Consider the following 19,573-nt stretch of genomic DNA (forward strand, 5'->3'; position numbering starts at 1 on the left):
ACCCTGCTGCCGACCCCTGGCAGCAAAAGGCCTGCCACCCTCTCCATGACAGTTTGAACTTCCAGAGAAAACCTCCTCTTCCCAGAAGCCCAGGCTAACAGTATTAACTGCAATTATGACTCCTGGGGAGGTGGGTGGAGCCAAGAAGCTTCCACTGCTGGGTGCAATGTCTGAATTTTTCACTTTTGATAGCCATGAAGAAAATAAAAAAGATAACCGAGGTCCTCAGTTCACGTGCTGGTGGGGAGCACCCTGCTCATGAGCTTACCCTCAGAAGAGGACTCATTGCTCTCACCCAAGAAGCCCCACTCTCCCCACTGCCTGGGGGCACTGGGTGGGGACAGGGACACAGGAGACACCTCAACTCCTTTCTCCTCCTGGGGAAAACTGAAGCCCTGATGGTCACGAGGCAGTGGAGACACAGCCACCCACCCAGGGTCCACAGCCACGCGTGTCCCACGCCAAAGGCTCAGAGCACACACGGCTTCAGAAATAGTTTATTACTTAACCACACACATCCAGGCGTGGCGTCCAGGGGACGACGCTGGCCTAAGGGCAGCCCTCGACTCCTCCTCCTCAGGAGCTGGGGGGAGGCAGGACGGTCGATGTGTTCTGCTCCAAGCAGGCCCTGCGACCCCAAGCACTCTTGGCCCTCGATGTGTTCTGACCGGTGTCCCTGAGGACATGGGAAAGACCCTGGGCATGAACACCCTCTCACCAGCAGTGTCTGGCCATCTGCGACCCCCGAAAGGCTGGCCAGAGGCTTATGATAGCATATGTGGCACAGCCTCATCCCCAAAGCGTGAAACTGAGATCTCCTGCTGCTTTCTTCTAGTTCCAAGGAAGTGTGCCCACACTGCACCCCAATCCCGAGAGGACGAGGAGGACAGAAGATGGAGGACAGCCCGTGCTAAGCCACCACTGGTGCCCAGGACACAGGGAGCTTCACTCCAGCCAGGCCAGTACTCCACGGACAGGACGGTGAGCAGCCTCAAGTGTCTGGGAAGTCCAGGGGCTCCTCTCAGGCCTCGCCAGAGAGCAGGATGCTTGATATCCATGCCCATGGATGCCATGGTCACAAAGAGGACAGCACAAAGCCAGGAAATGTGAGTGGCCTGCAATTCATGAGAATAGGGCTGAGCAGGGTTTTTTCCTCTCCATGGCTGCTCATGAGCACTAAGAAGTGAGCACAGTGAGCAGGATGGGAAGACCTAGGCAACCATGGAAAAGCCCCAGAAGGGTCAGGCAGAGCACCAGCTGGCCAAGGGGTCCTCCCCGTCCAGGTCACAGCAGCATACACCTCCCATTTTTCAGTGAAGGGAGAAGTACACTGTACCAACACCACCCCTCGGCTCACTTTGCACAAAGTAGGAAAAGGAGTGTCCCCCAGGGTACCTGCCAGTGGAAGGCCACTGCTGGACACCCACCTGCCAGGCTCAGTCCCAGGAAGGTGGCCCCAGGAGGAGAGCAGAAGGGGAGCTGACAGCCTGGGGTGATGGATACAGGGCCGCGAGCCACTGACATGTCCTGCACAGGACCATGTCAGGTACCAGGGCAAAGCAGGAAGGGCCCAGGGAGAAAGGCCTCCAAAGCCACTCTCACCCGACAATGGATGCCGGTGGCTGAACCCAGGAGGACCCACATGTCCCGATACTGCCAGGCCATGCAAGGACTCTCAGGCTTGTGCCTGAAATCCCCCTCACATGGCTCCACACGACGCGCAGCACATCCAAGTCAGCAGAGGCCCGTGAAGTTCCTCACCCCACACTAGTCAGTCACCAGCTCAAGGCCCTGGAGGACCAAGGCCGTCCTGGGCCCACTGCACCCTCCCACGCCTCCAGGGTGCCTCCTGGAGCCGCTCATCAAGCTCTGACAGTGCTCAGCCTTCAGGACCCTCTCCTGCAGCCAGTGAGCAGAGGGGCCTCCCACGTGGAACCTGTTCCCGTGGAAGCGCGTAAGGATGCAGGGTGCAGAAACACTCCACCCCCTCACAGCCAGGAGAGACCAGCTGTGCTGCCGAGCAGGCCTTACCTTCCAGCTGCTGGCCCTGCCCAGGCCGAGACCAGTGGGGTGGACCTTCGGCCCACACTCCACACACACAGGAGCCAGGATAATAGTCAGGACGAATCACTTATATGCCCAGACACTGGAAGCCACTACGTGACTAGGTTTGAGGGTCTTTTTAATTACACGCACTCGTCTTCAACCAATGTGCTCTTTACAAGGCTGAGGGGAACCTCCGAGGGAGGGTCCCTCAAAGCAAGCCCCAGGCCCCTGGTAAGAAACGCACTCTTGATTTGCTAGTGGTGACACAGAGCACCCAGCACAGGCCAAAGCAGCCTTGGTGTCCTAACAGCCTGCCGGAGACTTCCTCGCTTGGTAGAGTCACAACTAACAAAGGAAGTCACGGAGGCTCGAGGCTCAACCCTGCAAAAGGTACCGGGAATGGGACCTCGCCTGAGCAACACTGCAGGCCGCCAGAAGTCATGGGGTGGGGTGTCTCAAGAAGGGCTCAGGCAGCACATGGACCCTGCTGCTGCCCAGGAGAGAGCCCAGCTCCTCCATCTGCCTCTTCCCAAAGAACAGGACCTCTTGGGGAGCCCAGGTGCCGAGGGGCCTTGCCACAGAGCTGGTTCACCGGCTGCTGGAAGCAAAAGAGCTGCCCAGCATCGGAGCTGGGTACCAGGATGGCTGGAAGGCCAGGCAGACGTTGGTCTCCGTGTCTGAATGCCACCACCCTGAGCCCTCTCGTCAGGAGGACAAGTTTGTTCTGAGTGCCAGCATAAGGGCTCAGAGGGGCCAACGAGGACAAGCAGCTGAGAAGAGGTAACCTGGCATCAGTGACCCTGAGGCGGAGGGGGTGGACACCAGATCCTGAGGCCCTGGCACGTCGTGCTGCCCTCCAGGAGACACGACGTCACCAGATCTCAGGCAGGAGTCTCCAGGTTGGAGGGTCCCCAGCAGCCTGGCGTGCTGTTCCAGGGGTCAGGTGGCTCTGCACAGAGGGGAGCAGGAGGGCGCCTGCCTGGAGCTCACTGCGGCACGGTCCTGGTAGCAGTGACCTTGGTTCTCACGTGGAGCGTGGCGGGGCAGGGCAGAGACCTGCGCGCACAGTGACGATCCCGCTTTCCACACCCTGGTCCCGTTTCAGTGACTGGAACACTGATCGGGGAGAAAAGCCTTTCTGTCCAAAATCCAAGCAAGTCAGCAGAGAAAGGAAACTCCACGCAGAGTCCCAAACAGGACCCTGATGCTCCATCAATTCCCCGAGCTGCTCTCTGCACTTACTGTCCCCGTTCACCGTCCCCACGGAGTCCTGCACCTCCTCCTGCCCACCCCCAGGCCCCGCAGTCATGCCCACCTCGTCCAGTGGGGAGGGAGGGTGGAGCAGAACATCTCAGACAAGAGGGGTGTGCACGTGCAGGGGAAGTGACTGTGGCCCACGCTCCCTAAAGAGGAAGGCCTCCAGCAAGCTCCACCTGGTCGAGAAGATCTCATCTGGTTCATCTGCTCCTGGTTTTGTTTTTTTTTTTTTTGGTGTACGTGTGTGAGTGAGGGGAGAGAGGGAGGGAGACATGCTCAGCATCTCCTTGGCTGCCAACACCTTACAGGAACACGTTACACGCTCTGCATACAGTGTCTCGGGGCGGGGTGGGGGCCCCTGGCGAGAAGGTGCGCATTCTATAAAAAGGCCGCATTTCATTTCAAAGTGCATGCTGCTTCCGCTCCTGGTAGCAGGGCCAGGCTGGCCCACAGCAGGCGTGGTGGTCAGGAGGTAAGGGACTGGATATTCTTGAGCATCTCCTCAAAGGCCTGTGGGGACGGTGCATCTGCATTCCGGAAGGTGGCCTGCACCCGGCTGTACAGGCTGAAGGACTTGAGCTCCAGCCAGACAAAGCCGAAGCGGTCCTCGTCAAACAGGACAAAGACGCCAGGGGTGCGCTCGGGGCTGGTGAAGCCGTGGCCGGCAATGAGGCCGGTGCCGTAGAAACTGCAGAGACAGGGAGAGGTCAGGGAGAGGCCGCCCCCAGAGCACAGCACACCTACCCTGGGCGCCCACCCTCACAGCACGCAGCCCAGAGCTAGGAATGGCCGCCGGCAGCACTGGAAGAGGGCACAAGGGGCCAAGCACTCTGGGTACTGGGGAGCCCGTGGGCAGAAGCCCAGGATCCGATCTTGGGCCCTCGCTGACTGCCACGTCCACCCACACCCCTGCCAAGGCACGGTGCTGGGCAGGGCCCCTTGAGAATTCTGATGCAAAGGACGCATCCACATGAAGCAAGCCAGAAAAGTAGGGTCCTCCATCCTGGGGTGATGAGGCCGTCACACCATCAACTCAGAAACAAGAGGTGCCGCCTGGGACCGACCACCCCGAACGTCAGCCAGGGATGGGCCAACAGAAGTTCCTGGCCAGCCAGGCAGGGCTCCAGGCTGGCCGTGAGGGCTGGTGAGCCATGACATTTTACAGCAAAGCCTTCCCTCTTGTGGGGCACGGAGGCCACCCTGGAACACTCTGTGCCTCCCACCACAGGACTGGATTCAGCCACAGGCACACCGGCACCAGGTAAAGCACAAGTCCTGCACCACGTGCGTCCAGGTGCCAAACCCTCCGGGTACTTGGCACTGGAAGACGCCCAGCACCGTCACCGGCGTGGACTCAGCCAACAGAGGCAAAATAAAGTGCCATGTGAGAGGCCGAGGTGAGGGGACCGTGCCCTCAGGACACAGAAGCTTCTCCTTCTGCGACCAGAGAACACTCCAGCTCTGCAGTGGGCCCACAGCAGTCGCCTGGCACAGCTGGCCGTGGGTGCTTAGAGGACGCCCACAGTGGTGCAAGACCTGGGCCTCCCGTGAAAAGGGAGAGGGGACTGGGGCAGGGACCTGGTCCACCCCCCTGGAAGGCCCTCCAGGCAAGGCCCTCACGTGGGCCCTTCCCAAGCCAGCCACCATCCCTCACTGGAGATGCAGGCTGGCGTCCGTTCACTCTGGTGGCCGCCCACGTCTGGCAGAAACATGACAGTGGGCATGGAGGATGGGAGACTACGGGGCGACCGTGGGGCACGTCTGACTGTGCTCACTAGGCAGTGGCAGGAGGTGCCCACGGTGAGCACACAGCAAGCCACGGGACGGGTTCCTTGGGGGAGGGGAGGAGGCCAGCTGCCACCATCCACCTTTCACCTGGCTCTCTGCAGTCCCCACGTCACTGCAGAGGCGCTGGTGGGGCCCCTCTGCTCCTCTCGTGACCAGGAAGCTCGGATGAGGCCCGGGTCCTCCCAGGCAAGGACAGCACACAGAAGCTTCCCGCTAGCCAAGCTGGAGGCGCCCCTGCCACCCGCCCGCGGAGGCCCAGACCGCCTCCCAGCCCAGGCCTCACCACATCCTGCAGGTCCGCGGGTAGTCCTCGTTCCTCGAGCTCACACCCACGGGCAACACGAACGGCTGTCCCTGCCCGGACTGGGCTGGCTGCTCGGCCGCAGCTGCTCCTCCTCTGGGGTCCCCACCCTCTTCGGCAGGTGCCCCAGGTGGCCCCCGTGCTGACAGCAGCCCCTGGGGTGGGGCAGGGCCCTCGCCGTCCTGCTGCTGCTGCTGCTCCTGCCGCACCTGCTCACGCACCTCCAGCACGAGGCGCGAGAGCTCGTTGAAGTTGCGGAGGTTCTCGACATCGGGCAGCTGAATGCGGTGCCTCAGGTCGATCTCCACCGTCTGCTGCCCAGCAGGGATGTTGGGGTCGCCCTGCAGGCAAGTGGGCATCAGTCAGCAGGGCTCAGTGGCCCAGGGAAACACCGCACACCTCCAGGCCGAGTCGGCGGTGGCCACAGGCGCGGGCACCAGCACTACCCCTTACTTAACAGCAACCCCCACAGTGGGGCTTCACCAGGGAAGAGACAGGGAGCAGGAGGGACATGGGGACATGGGGACACGGGGACATGTGGACATGTGGACAGGGACCACAGGCACCAACACACGTGCTCAGCTGCACTCAGAGACCCTCAGGTGGGAACCAGTCCCCTTCGCAGAGAAGCCCTAGGCCTTCCTGGGGCCTGGCTGCTGGTGGCAGGCCTAAGCACAGGTCCTGAGCCTGACCCGAGACCCTGCGGTCCTGCGGCTCCAAACAAAGACCGCAGGGAAGGGTCACTGCACCTGCAGACGCCTGCCTTGTTTCAGGCCCTGCTCTAGAAGGAGCTTCCTAGGAGCAGAAGGCCACTGCTCCTCCTTCCTGGGGTTCAGTAAAGAGGCTGTGTTTCTTCTACGTCAGGGCCGTCTGCCAGAAACCAACCAACAAGTGTCAAGTGACAGGTGGGGACAGCATGCACGTGGCCCTGACAACATGCAGCCTGCTGGCAGCCCACTCAGGGCCTGAGTGGCTCCACCTCTTGACCGAAGGCCAGGCAAGCTACAGGCGCTGTGTTCCTGCAGAGGGTCCCCACCAGAGGTCCCACAGGCTGCACACCTGCTCCTGGGCAGCTGGGGAGCCCCCTACCCAGTTAAATCAGACACCAGCAAGTCCTCAGCCTGCCCAGGGTCTACGCACCAGTGGAGGCAAGGCCATCTTGGGACACCCACACACCCCAGGGACCTCACGAAAAGGCAGGTTCTGGGTCAGCGGGCCTGTGAGGGGACCTGGGAATCAACACTTCCGTGTTCCCAGGAGGCCCAGGCTGCAGCAGCGTGGCCGCACTCACCGTGATCTTGGTGCCCCTCGCACAGCGGCCGTGGAAGCTGAGCATGACGATCTCTAGGCCGTGACTGCCATAGGTGCCCTTGAAGAGGCCGGGCTTGATGAGGTCGTCGGGACGGCTTGGCGGCAGGTAGATCCGGCGGTAGGTCAGGCAGTTGCTGCAGGGGAGCAAGAAGGGCGTGGGGGTCAGCTAGCTCATGGCAGGCGTTCAGGCCTGGGGGACACCGCCTGGCTGACCAGTCGCCCTCCAGCCTGCAGGTCAGCTCCCCGGGGCACCAGCACTCCTCCCCAGCAGCACTGCACAGCTTCTGCAGGAGGAAAGGAAATGCCACTCCTGCTCTGTCACCCGAGGAAAGGAGCCCACGTCACTGGGCAGGGGACAACACCCAGGCACTGTGACCACAGGCAAATGAAAGGACAAGAGCCCAGCCTCGAAGCCTGCTGGCCACTGGAGTGCCTGGGGCGGCGGGGGGTGCCTGGGGCAGCGGGGGGTGCTGACAGTGGCGAATCAAGACACTAGACACCAAGGTGGGAGTTGGCCAGGACCTCAGGGACCTCAAGGTGGCACGGGCAAGATATGAGAGCATAAGACAGGGAGCTGAGTCATCATGTCCCTGTTTACCACGGCCACTTGCCCCATGGAGGGCTGATGGCCATGGCAACTCTCAGTCACAGGTTCCATATTCCAATCAGGCGAAAATCAAGTAACCAAAGGGGAAATACAAGGCAAGGTGTCCGCGTAGGTCCAAGGGCAGAGGATCCAGGCAGGCTCAGCACTTAAGGGCAAGACTCCGAGGTCTCCGCCGGGAGCCTCCCTGGCTGCCCTCCATTCTGGAGGCCCACGGAGTGCTGCTGTCACTTCCACTAGATAAACTCACTGCCCTTTCTTCTGCAGGAGTTGCTCAATTCTTTGTTTGAGACTCCAGGAACCGGGACCCAACTGCACCCCCATCCCCCCACCCCACACACACCCCAGTCCCCCAGCCCCCCACCAGGAGCCGGCAGGGCTGCGCCCCCGAGGCCTCACTCACTCGTACTGGCTGGTGTAGATGAACTTCATCAGGATCAGCTCCTGCATGTGCTCGTGGAAGATGTCTTCCAGTGTGCGGCCCCACTCCTCCCTCAGCCACGTCCGGAACTCCTTCCAAGAGAACACAGGCATGACCCCTGTGTGGGCAGGTGTGGGTGAGGGCAGTGACCGGGAAGAGCCGGGGCAGCTGTGGGCCTGGGACTCGCCAGCCAGCCCAGCAGTACCCCGGGAGCCTGGTCCTCGGGCTCCTGGGACAGCGGTGCAGCAGGACACTGGGCCCTAGCCCCCACCACACAAGTCAGCCTGGCCATTACTGAGTGACACGGGACAGCACAGCGCAGGGGCCGGGACATCTTCCGTCCAGGCCTGCAGGTGCCCTGGACCAGGCAGAGCGCATGTCTGTAAGTCCGCCACTGCGGCCCGAGTCCCCTGGCGCAGCTGTCGTCCTGCAGCCTCCGCCACTCAGGACACCAGTCCTTCACTCCGATTCTACACAATTAGCCCAATGTATCCAAATCTCCAAGTTCCTGACTTGGCGTTTCCAACAACTACCTAGAATTAGCCCCAAAATGGAGGCAGAAACAGTTCACAGGAAAAAAATTAAAAAGAAAAAGAAAAGAAGCCAGGTGTGGTGGCAGGTGGCTGCTACCGCTCTCAGGAAGCTGAGGAAGGAGAGGGTGGCAGCTCCAAGGCCAGCCTGGGACACTCAGCGAGACCCTGTCTCCAATGTGAAAAAGGAAAAGAAACAAGACCAGGGAGAGTGCTCCGTGGTAGAGCACCCTTGGCTTCAGGTCCTAGGGTCACACCCCAAAAATCAACCAAAAAAAGAGAAAACCAGCTACAGTTCATAGGTGGCTTTACTGTGTTACTGTCCAGCAATTCTCCGCAGGGCAGCAGGAGGCCAGGGCTACTAAGTCGGCCAGCAATCAGCCCATCTTACCTACTAGCAGCAGAGGGAAGGAAGTTAAATTTTTAAAAATTCTATTTACAGTCTGGCATGGTAGTGCTCGCCTGTAATCCCAGCAGCTTGGGAGGCTGAGACAGGAGGATCGCAAGTTCAAAACCAGCCTCTATAACGGCAAGGCACTAACCCTGTCTCTAAATAAAATAAAAAATAGGGCTGGGATGTGGCTCAGTGGTTAAGTGCCCCTGAGGTCAATATCTGGTGCCCTCCCCAAATTCTATTCACGACATTCTAAACACACAGACTTTAGATCCACATCACAGAACAGGCGTAGGACCTCCATCCTGACCCCACAGAACCTAACGGAAAGAAGCAGAGATGAGGGGTCACACACCCATCCACGGCCGGGGTCGGGGACATGGGCCAGAAACACCCTGCGTGTGGCCTTGCTGAGAGCCACAGCCGAGTCGGAATGGCCCCTGGCATTTTGCCGATAGTATTGGTTGACAGGTGACGCCAGCAAGCCATTAAGATGATGACTTTTGAGTTCTCGCGGAGTTCCTGTTGAGTTCCGGTTGAGCTCTTGCGGGGATTCCTAAAGAGTTCGCGTTGGTTGGTGAAGTTCTGGTAGGGGGACTTCCGGTGTGGGTGTGGTGTGTTCCTGGAGGAACCGCGTGGGTGGCGTTCTGGAGAGTTCCTGGGGAGTGTGTGTGGAGTGTGCTGGTGGAGTTCAGAAATAAAGTTTGTTCCTGCTTCAGTGGCTCGTGATTTGTGCCCAGCCAGACTGCGGCATGGCCTGGGGACTCACCATGCACATGGGGGAGGGACAGAAACACCCATCCATGGCAGAGACTAGTCCTGCAAGGACTGTGGCTCTCCCCGCTGACCTCCAGGTCCAACGCCCCTCAGATGGCGGCCCATCAGGCACCAAGCAGAAACCCCCAGAACCCACACACAGCCTCCTGAGCAAGGCGAGGGTGGGAGATTGAGACACTTGTCACTGCAGAGCCCCAGCCCTGGCTCACAGCACCATGGAACCACACCGCCAGCACAGCCAGGCCGGTCCTCACTTCTCACGGGAGGAGCCCAAGCCCTCCTGGGAGAAGGAAAGTCTGCGGCCAGTGGTGCTTAGCCAACCAGACCACCCCCATGCCGAAGAGCACACCCGATTCCTGCCTGGGACCACACACGAGGAGCTAACTCAGGGTGGACCACACCTGACTGCAGCAAGACCTGACAAGGGCTACCGCGGTTGTTTTTAATACAGGGGGCTCTATCACTGAGCTACATCCTGCCCTCTTGGTTCTTTCAGACAGGGTCTCACTCCGTTGCTGAGGCTGGCCTCAAGCTGCAAACCCCTCTTCAGCCTCCCAAGTAGCTGGGATCACAGGCATGGCCACCACACCCAGCTCAGACTTTTTTTTTTTTTTTTTTAAACAAACTATCTGGTCCAAAGGTTTTTAGAACACAGAAAGCAGCCCCAAAAGAAAATCTTTGCAAATTAGACTTCATCAAAACTAAACCTTCTGGGCTGGGCTGGATGGCCCATCTGTAATCCCAGCAGCTCAGGAGGCTGAGACAGGAGGATCTCAGGTTCAAATCCAGTGTCAGCAGGTTAGTGAAGCCCTAAGCAACTTATCAAGACTCTGTCTCGAAATCTCAAAGTGAAACATAAAAAAGGGCTGGGTGTGTGGCTTAGTGGTTAAGCTCCCCTGGGTTCAATCCCCAGAACCAAAAAAAAGGAAAAAGAAAAAAATTAAACTTTCCGTTAAAATGGCAGCTCAACTTACAGGGAAAGACCAACAACTGAACAGATGAGTAACAGGTAAAATGAAGTAATCCAGTGGGAGAAACAAAGATGAACACACTGTGCTGAGGGTGCTGGAGCCAAGTCCCACCCAGAGGACCACATGAGGGCCCGGTTAGCAGTGGAGAGGCGTTGCGGGAACACCAACCAGAGCTGACGAGCACACAGGGTCTCCGAAGGAGGCTCACTGTAAACTAGCTCCACGCTCAGGAGAATGCAGGAGCCTGCAGTGACGTCCAGTCCCCCCAGGGCTGCCCTGGTGCCCAGACAGAGGAAGTGTGCCCCTCCTTCCTCCCCTTGTCCCCAGAGGCCTCAGCCTGTGGGAGTGGGCAGAGAGGTGGGGCGACAGGCAGACAAGCCAGGCAGTATCTGCACCTGGGGGGACGCCTGGCGGCCCTTCTCACAGACACCTGAACTCGGGGCACTGCTCTCCACTCCCTCGTGACAAGGGATGCAGCAGCGGCCTCGACCAGCCCAGCAGTACCAGCAGGGCATGCAGGCCCAGCCCAGCTCTCGGGAGCTACCCTGTCCCCAAGCTGGACGGACACTGGTCCACTGCCAGGCGGAGCCTGCACAGCAGCTCACAGGAAGGTTCCCAGAGATGCAGTGCATGGCCTTCTGGCGTAAGGTCCCAACCCCTGAGAAGTCTCTTGGAAAATGTCACTTTTCACCTGTATGACAAATCACACAAAGTCAAATCTAAAATGACAGCGCTGTAAATGAAACAGGCACCTCTGCCATGTTCCATCTTCACCTGCCGTCCACCCGGGAAGAGAAGGACCACACCCACCAGCACCAACATGGCAGAGGCGCAGGCGCCACTCACCCCAACTCCCCGTGGTTCCCTGGCCAGTGGGGAAACCACCAGGCATTCAGAAATGCTAAGAAATGTTCACCCAACAAAGAATACAAGCTGCAGTGAGCTGCTACGTGGGACAAGCTCAAGTCCTATAAAAATGTCTCCACAGCAGTGTGTCTCAGAGTCTCCAACTGAAACCCCAAGGCATCGCAGGAAACCATGCGCGCTTCCTGCACCACCACAACCGCAAGGGACACCAGGGGCCTGGGCACTGTACACCCACAGCAGCCCCCAAGCAAAAAGGGCTCAGCCTCCAGCAGGGGAGAGTCCGCAAAAGATATGAGGGCGTGGGCACTCACCCGTGGCGAGGCTCAAGGGCCCTCCCACGCACTTGCCAGCAGCTGCTCTGAAGGAGGATCAGATATGGCCTTGGGCCCGTCACCCGCCTCAAACCTGCAACCTCCCACATCTGTTCTGCCCGATGGGGCAAAGCCAGGCACGATCCTCAAAAACCAGCGCCAGGCACACGGTCTTCACACACCCTCCCCTCGCGCGGCTCACCTCCTGCCTCCCACCGGACATCCTGTGGTGGTCCGTCTGGTTGCACTTGGTGGAGAACTCGTCCTTCTTCACAATCTTCAGTGTCACAGCAGGGAGCACACACAAGGAACAGTGGGCCGGTCATGACTCCCTCGCCCTCAGCGCCATGCCCACCTACTGGCGCCCCAGCACGGGAACTGTGGGGCAACGAGGAAAAGGCTCCCCCCCAACGGGACTCCCAGCAGGGCCCCAGCAAGCACAGGGGAGCCCTTCCTCCTCCTTCTCCTCCTCCTCCTCCTCTGTCTGTACAGGAGCGGGTCCCCAGCTGTGGTGCATGGCACACTTGGGGACACCTACCACCCAGGATGGCCCTGGGGATGGTAATGGCCAAAAGAAACCTGTCCCCACGCCACACATGCCTACAGGAGACCGGGGTTCTCACCCACCTGAATGTGGCCGTTGTGGGGTCCTTTGTGGCCATACATGCACTCCACCGTGGCGGACTTCCTCTCCATCAGGTGGACTCTGAACAGAGGCTTGAACCGCATGGGGTCATCCACATGAGGGTCGTGTGGGGGCAGGTACATCCAGCCAATGATGAACAGGCCATCCACCTGCACAAAGAGAGTGTGGTCGCCCTGCGCACCCCGCCCTCCTCTAACTTGCCGCCCCTCATCGGGAGCCAACAGCACAGGCAAAACCAGCATCGCCAGCGGGTGAGCAGGAAGCCTGGCCTGGCAGGTCCAGGGCCTGAGGACCTCACAGCTACCCAGTCAGGGCATCAGAGAGCCCAAGGGCGCAGTGAGAGGCTAAAGAGCTGCTGAAATCTGTTTATTCTTCTCAGGCCAGACCCCAGCCAGGGCTGGCAGATGCCACCGCGTCACAGAAGGCAGAGCGCCACGTGGGCAGGTGCCCTCACAGGCCTGCAGACTCACCACCACGTTCAGCAGTCCTCCGTATGGCCCGATGTCTGGCTGCCACAATCCCAAAATGTGCCGGTACCGGTGGAGCACTGGAGGGAGAAGAGGCGAGGGCACGCTCAGGCCCGGCAACTGCGGGAGGGTGAGCAGCCAGGGTCCCAGCCAGGCACAGGCCCCGAGGGAAGGCCTGGGCTCTCGGGCCAGGCCTGCAGGTGCAGCTCTAGAGCGGGAGCCATGGGTGGTTTCCGAGCACGATCCCCTCCCCGAGCGCAGGAAGGGAAGTCAACCAGACTGGCCAGGAGAGCAGGGCAACAGCGAGGAGGCACCACCATGGCCCGGAGTGCGGGGACCCAGGCGGCCTCGGGTGGGGCCAGACAACTGGAGGGAGAAGGACCAGGGCCAGCCCGAGGCCATCAGGACATTGCTGAACCGGAGGACAAGACCTGTGTGCCTACGCGGGACTCCCTGCGGGGGACTCCCCTTCAGAACAAGCCCGAGTCTGTTCAGCGTACACAGTGAAGCCGGCACCCTGGTGGCCGGTCACTCCTGGATGGATTAGTTATTAACAGGCAGGAACAAGCAGGACAAAGAGCCATGAGCACACACTGACCTCCATGAGATAAACGCCCACGAGCAGGCTCAGTGCACACTGAGGTCTGCAGCTTACGGTGAAACCCACCCAGATCTCGGTCAAACCAGGCGTGGAGGCCACACCTGTGATCCCAGCACTATGGAGGCTGAGGCAGGAGGATCCAAGTTCAAGACCAGCCTCAGCAACTCAACAAGGCCCTCAGCAACTTAGCCAGACCCTGTCTGAAAATAAAAATCAAAAGAGCTGGGTATGTGGCTCAGTGGCAGAGTGCCCTGGGTTTGTCCCCATTTCCACCCACAGAGTCAACAGAGGGATGACAGGGTGGGACAGACAAGAGGGGGGCGGCCAGTGTCAGGGAAGCGGGACAGAGTGCCTGTGCAGAACCAGATGGAGATGGGCATTTCCTGTGCCGTCCTTTCAACTGTTCTGCATGTTTCCAAAATTTCATAAAATACTAGGAAAAAAAAAAACACTATCCAGCAAGACCCTGTCTGTCTCTCCCCACCCACCTCCCACTTCACTGCCAACAGTATCTAGTTCTAAGAACTCAGCCACTTCCCCCTCAAAGCCCCTGGGCTTGTGATTAAGGGACCTGCCACACACCCTGGCACCTCCAACGGGAGCAGGAGGTGGCCTGTTCTGCTGAGAAGCAGCATCACAGAGCACAGCATCCCAGACGGCTGGTCAGCTTGACATCCTCGCTGGACTCCTGAGCTCTGCTGGCACGAGGGCAGCTGCTTCAGCTTCAACAACCCCCTCCGTGACCCCTGGAGAACAACCGGTCCCAAGAGAAAGAGGCTAGAAACGGCCTTTCAAAGGAACCTGCACTGCGATTAAGCTCTCCTCGATGGCCACAGTGACCGGACAGACCTGCCCTTTCTTCACCTCTCCGCCTGGACACCTGTCCCTCCAGGTCTAAGGCCAGAAGACAGTGCTGGGGCTTGCCCACCCGCCCAGGACCCCCTAGAGTAGCCCACGCTCATGCACCTGAGGAACACACCAAGGGTTAACAGGACGGGGCGCCAAGCTTAGGAAAGAGTCACACACTGCACTGCGTCACCTGGGGTCAAAGGGTGGAGGAGGTGAACTTCAGAAAAGGCTGCCCTCACACCACTCATGCTCACCACCCCCAGGGCCTCCAGGCAAGCTGGCTCCCTCCCATAGCTTAGGTGACAGCTCCTCCTGCAGACCCCAGGGCTGGCCTCCCCAGCAGCAGGCCACAGAGGTTCTGCAACAGCCTGTTCCACACAAAACCACCTCATCCCCGGGCTCATGTCCCCGGGGCAGCCCTGAGGGGCTGTGTTCAGAACACCGTCCCCACCTCAACCTGGAGCAGCACTCTGAAAGGCCAAGAGACTCCCGGCCAAGGGCCAACAGGAAACCCCAGCACCCATGCTCTGGCCCTTCCCACGGCCCAACAGGAAGGGCTGACCAGCATGAAACCACATCTGGGCATGAGGGACAGAAGGATGGGCTGCTGGGAGAAGGTGCCCACAGCAGTCCCCAGCCGGGTGCAGCAGGAGACCCGCAATTATGTCCTGGGGTCTGTTTGCAGACTTGAGGTGCCTGGGATGGATGCCTAGAGCTTCTCTCCCGTCCCAAAGGAAAGCACAAACACACCCGATGGGGTCTCCCACCCACTGCTTCTGCTCTAACCAGGACAAAGGTGGGAGGAAAATCCCAACAGCCAAGGGGCGCACCCTGTCCCCAGCACCCTTCCCCCTGAGAAGTATGTCCCTCCTTCCTTGCTCACCCCCCAGCCAGTGCTGGGGGTCCACGTGGTGGGCCAGAGCTCTGCAAGGGCCTCCCACCAGATACCACTGGAAAGTGCCTCAGGGTCTGGAGTGTCCCTCCGGCTCCTTCCCACATGGTCGCAGTGCTAAGCCCCATTCCTGTGTCTGCATACTGCCACTGAGACCCTGCAGTCAAAAACACTTTGCTGAAACCAGACAAAGTGGCCCAGGCTTATGATCCCAGGGAGGCTGGGGCAGGAGGATCACAAGTTCAAAGCCAACCTCTGCAACTCAGCAAGACCCTATCTTGAAAAATAAAAAGGACTGGGGATGTGGCTCAGTGGTTCGGAACCCCTGGGTTCAATCTCTGATGATAACCAAAAACAAAAGCCTGCATCGACAGGCGGTGCAAGGGGGTTCCGGGACTGCGGCTGCCTGTGTCTCTGTCAGCCCAGGAACCCAATGGAGTGCTAGGAGGCCACTTGCTATTTAAGTATGTCCAGAGAAATGCAACCAATGCTCACAACAAGGGATTCCCCTTGCTTTTTTCTGGATTTCCAAGTTTCTACAATGTGGTTCTATAACCACACTCGAAGCTCAGGGGCACGGTGGTTCTCCAATCCCACCAGCCAGTGGTCAAGCTCCCAGCTACAGGCAGCACAGGTGCCCGGAGTGACCTCCCAGAAGCAGGGGTCTGCACTCAAGCTCTTCTTAATCCCCGGTGGAAGGCTTCGGAACACCGGCTGAAGGACGAGAGCCCAGCCCAGACACGTCAGGCAACTCCTGAGTCCTGGCTGCCCAGGCTCCCCAGGGGTGGGCTGGAGCTCCACTCGAGCACCACTTGGGCTCCAGACAGACTCCTGTCCCAGAGAGCCAACCAGAGGGGAGCAGAGGACTCCTGGTGCCCGTCCTCTACAGCTCAACACTCACACCAGGCCGGCTGCCAGCAGCAGGGGACCTCTGCTCCCCAGGGCTGGAAGGAACCTGCAGCATGCAGCTGGGCAGAGCGCTGCTCAGTCTCTGACCACCTCCCACAGGTGAGGGGAGGTCAGCAACCGCACACTGCCTGCTGCTCCTCACACACACGTCTCCCACGTCCCCAGGTCCCCCTGTGCCGTCTGTCGCACCAGGGCCTGGAGGCAGGCTGGGCCCTTGGACCGTCCCAGGGATCCCGGCCATGCACTGCAGGCCTGTCCAGAGCTCGAGGGGGTGTTCAGAACAACTCTTTAGACACACTATTCCTTCTGCTCCCAGTAGGTGTTGTCAGCCATGTCTACTCCAGACAGCCAAAGCTGAGACCGGACCCTCCAACAGCTCGAGTACCTCTGAGCGCTTCTAGAAACTTTCAAATGGCTTTCAGTGCAAGTGATATTTTTAATCTCTTTCTTGATGACTGAAATTCACTCTCCACCTCCACTCAACCACTCTGAGCTAATAAAAAGCGAAAGGGGCACAAATTTTCTGTAACTACATCTTAGAAACATTTCCAGAGCTCTGCAGGAGAGCTTTGCCCTGTGTTTGTCTAGTAAAAGTGCACCCTTTTTTTAAAAATTCACATTTGCTATTCAAACATACTGAATGATAAAGTTTAGAAGTCAACTCACACTTCATTTTAGAAGGGAAAAGTGTTAAGGCTTTTACACTACCCTCTGGTCTGCCTCTGTGTGAACTTTTGCAGTAGCTTCATCAATAAAGGACAGGCACTAAAACGTGCATCTCCAGAGTGTCCTAATTGATATTGCCCCAAACCCCACCCTGGGCGCTGGGCGGCCAGCTCACTAGGGTCTGCTCTGTCAGGCTGCGAGCTGGAGGACCTCCATGCAGCTGCGCTCTCCCTGCAAAGCCAAGCCAGCAGGAGGTACGTACGGCAGGTGTACACGTCTCTGTATCCCATGTGCTCGTAATCGGGGAGGATTCTCATGAAGCGTCCCGACTTCACCCGAGGGTTTATACCTGAACAGACACGGCAGGGAAGGGCTCAGCATGGTCTCGCTTCTCCCTCTTCCTCACCACAGTGACCCTCGTGGACACTCAGCCACCCAGCAGGCCACATAGCACTAGCTGGAGAGGACATCCATTGATGTCCCTTTTCATGGGAGCAGGAGACCTCACCAGGCTGCTCACTGCCCCCCGGCCAGAAGTGCATGAAGGGTCCCAGGCCACAGCTCAGTGGGGCCCTGAGTTGGGAGAGGCTATCTAGGATCCTTATATACCCAGCTAAGGTATCTGCCCAGGGCAGGTCTGGCGTCCCTTTGTCCCTGTGGTGTGTGTGTCTCTTGACTGAGGACACTTCCCAGCCCCCAGACTCAGATCTGGCATAGCGAGTCAAGGCTGCCAACTCGCTACCTGTTCAGGAACTAAGCCTGATTTTCCTTCAATCCTCTGCTCCCAGAGCCTAACAGTTATCCCCCAGATAAAGCTTCCAAGGAAAATTTGCAAAACACATTTCCTGCATAGGAATATGAAAACCAAAATTTGCTTTGGCCATTGCAGCACAGACACCTTGGTGTACTAAACAACAGGCAGGAAGAACTATTCTCTGCATTTGGCAAACATCTTCAAGAAGCCTGTTGCCCCAACAGCTCGGAATCAGGCAGGAGGATCAAGTTCAAGACCAGCCTCAGCAGCTTAGTGAGACCCTGTCTTAAAACTCTTAAAAAAAAAAGGTAGAGTGGGGTCCTGGGGGTACAGCTCAGTGGTAGAGGACTCCTGGATTCAATTCCCAGCTCAAAAAAAAAAAAAAAACTCAGCAAGAAAAAGAAATTCCACGTCCTCACTGGACCCACCCAGTCACGCCACTCCCAGCGACCTCTCTCGTGTGCCCTCCCTGAGTGCAACAGGACACCTAACGCCTGAACAGGGGCCAACACCTGTGTCCCTGCTGGGATGTGGCTGCTGGAACTTATTGTTCTTCAAGAGAAACCTAATGGCCTAGCAAACCTGCAGAGGAGTCGGAAGGTGGAAGCCTGTCCTGTGAGACACGGGGGCCAGCCGCCCAACCACAGTAAGAAGGGGACACGCTGGCACCATCAGGGAGGTCATGGGGGAGGTAGTGGGCAAGGGCACTGAGCACTCAGCCAGTGCCGCTGTGACCCTGGAGCGCAACAGTGGGGTCTGGGGCTCACCTGTCTGGGCACCTGTGGAAGGTGACATGTTCACCCCCCACGGGGCAGCAGGCCCTGAACCTTGGGGAGCAGCTCGGGAAGCACCAGAATTGCTTCCTGTGCGGCCCACACTGCTCAGACCTCAGGGTTCTCAAAAATGGGCACAGTGTGACAGGACAGGAGGAGTAGCTTCTACTGTCCTGCAGTACAGCAGGGCTAACTGGCAGGCGACAATTCCAGAAGAGGACTTAAGTATTAGCCTCACAGGGTGCCAGACATGCCAGCTGTCCTGATCTGATCCATACATATCACATACATGTATTGAAATGTCACACTGTATCCGATACATACACACAATTATGTGTCCGTTAAAATCTACACAACGTATGGGTGGTCACCATGGTGCACACGTGGAATCCCAGAGACAGAGGCTGAGGCAGGAGGAGGGCCAGGTGAGGGCCAGGTCTGAGCCAGCCTCAGCAACTTAGCGAGGCCCTGCCTCAAAATAAAAATTAAAAAGGGCTGGAGCTGTGGCTCAACTGTAGCTCACTTGCCTGGCATGTGTGAGGCACTGGGTTCAATTCTCAGCACCACAAATAAATAAATAAAATAAAAGGTCTATCAACAACTAAAAGAAATACCAAAAAAAAAATTTTTTTTAAAAGGCTGGCGATGTGGCTCCATGGTAGAGCACCGCCGGGTTCCCCAGTACTGCAAAAATTAAAACATTACAAAATACACATACACACATGAGCAAAGGTGCAGCTCTGTGGTAAAGAGCTTGCCCAGCACGCAGGTGCCCTGGATCCCCAGCAACACTAGATCAATAAGCACAAAAACTGTTATAGAAATAAAAACACAGGTTCTTGAAGACTTCAGCCAGCAAACTAAAAGTGAGGTTAATGGCACACTCAAAACGGGGGACCCAGCACCTTGAGCTCAGCAGCGCCAGGCCACCAATGCTGTATCTGAGGACATGGGGCTACAGGTTGGTTCCTGTCCACACGCATGAGGCCTGGGTTCCTACCCAGCATCACCAACAAAAAGCGCAACATCCAGTGTGACTGAGAGTGGCACCCGAGAAAATGGAAACAGGCCCAAGCTGTCCCCTCCTCCCTTTAGAGCTTACTGCTTCTCAGTTAGGAGGTGACAACAAAGATCGACTCACGTTTTGCATAGACGTCTCGACAAGACACGCCTGTAATCTCCAGCTTCCGCAAGTTTTCACAAACACCATATTCTGCAACAAGAAATGTTAGCCGAAGTTTAAAATCAGGAAATCACAAAGCAACAGAGACCGCTGCGGGGCAGCGAAGGGAGCAGCAGGCGCGCCTGTGAGCCTCGGCCTGTGGGGTGGTCCCCAGGGAGCCATTCTCATCTTAGCATCACCCCAACAGACGACGACCTGCAGCGTCCGTGACAGCGCAGCCAGCAGCCGGGCTCAAACACTCAGGCTCTGTGAATG

The 19,573-nt window shown here is 58.3% G+C and overlaps 1 protein-coding gene across 2 annotated transcripts in view; it reads right to left on the minus strand.

The window, feature by feature from the left end:
• Positions 1–2,165: 2,165 nt before the first annotated feature.
• Positions 2,166–19,573, minus strand: part of Fbxo31 (F-box protein 31) — a 30,638-nt gene continuing 13,230 nt past the window's right edge. The window contains exons 2-10 of one of the 2 annotated variants that reach the window (XM_046434597.1): positions 19,277–19,348; positions 16,871–16,957; positions 12,695–12,771; positions 12,206–12,373; positions 11,781–11,855; positions 7,711–7,820; positions 6,684–6,837; positions 5,375–5,733; positions 2,166–3,991 (exon numbers count right to left, since the gene is read on the minus strand). In XM_046434597.1, the coding sequence (XP_046290553.1) occupies positions 3,769–3,991; positions 5,375–5,733; positions 6,684–6,837; positions 7,711–7,820; positions 11,781–11,855; positions 12,206–12,373; positions 12,695–12,771; positions 16,871–16,957; positions 19,277–19,348 (1,325 nt within the window). In that variant the 3' untranslated portion in view covers positions 2,166–3,768. The remainder of the gene's footprint in view (positions 3,992–5,374; positions 5,734–6,683; positions 6,838–7,710; positions 7,821–11,780; positions 11,856–12,205; positions 12,374–12,694; positions 12,772–16,870; positions 16,958–19,276; positions 19,349–19,573) is intronic. The other variant, XM_046434598.1, reaches the window with a different exon arrangement.

This window comes from Marmota monax, unplaced genomic scaffold, assembly GCF_021218885.2.
Source record: "Marmota monax isolate L192 unplaced genomic scaffold, Marmota_monax_Labrador192_F-V1.1 WCK01_AAM20220418_F8-fsc00024, whole genome shotgun sequence".
In the NCBI taxonomy this organism is placed as follows: Eukaryota; Metazoa; Chordata; class Mammalia; order Rodentia; family Sciuridae; genus Marmota; species Marmota monax.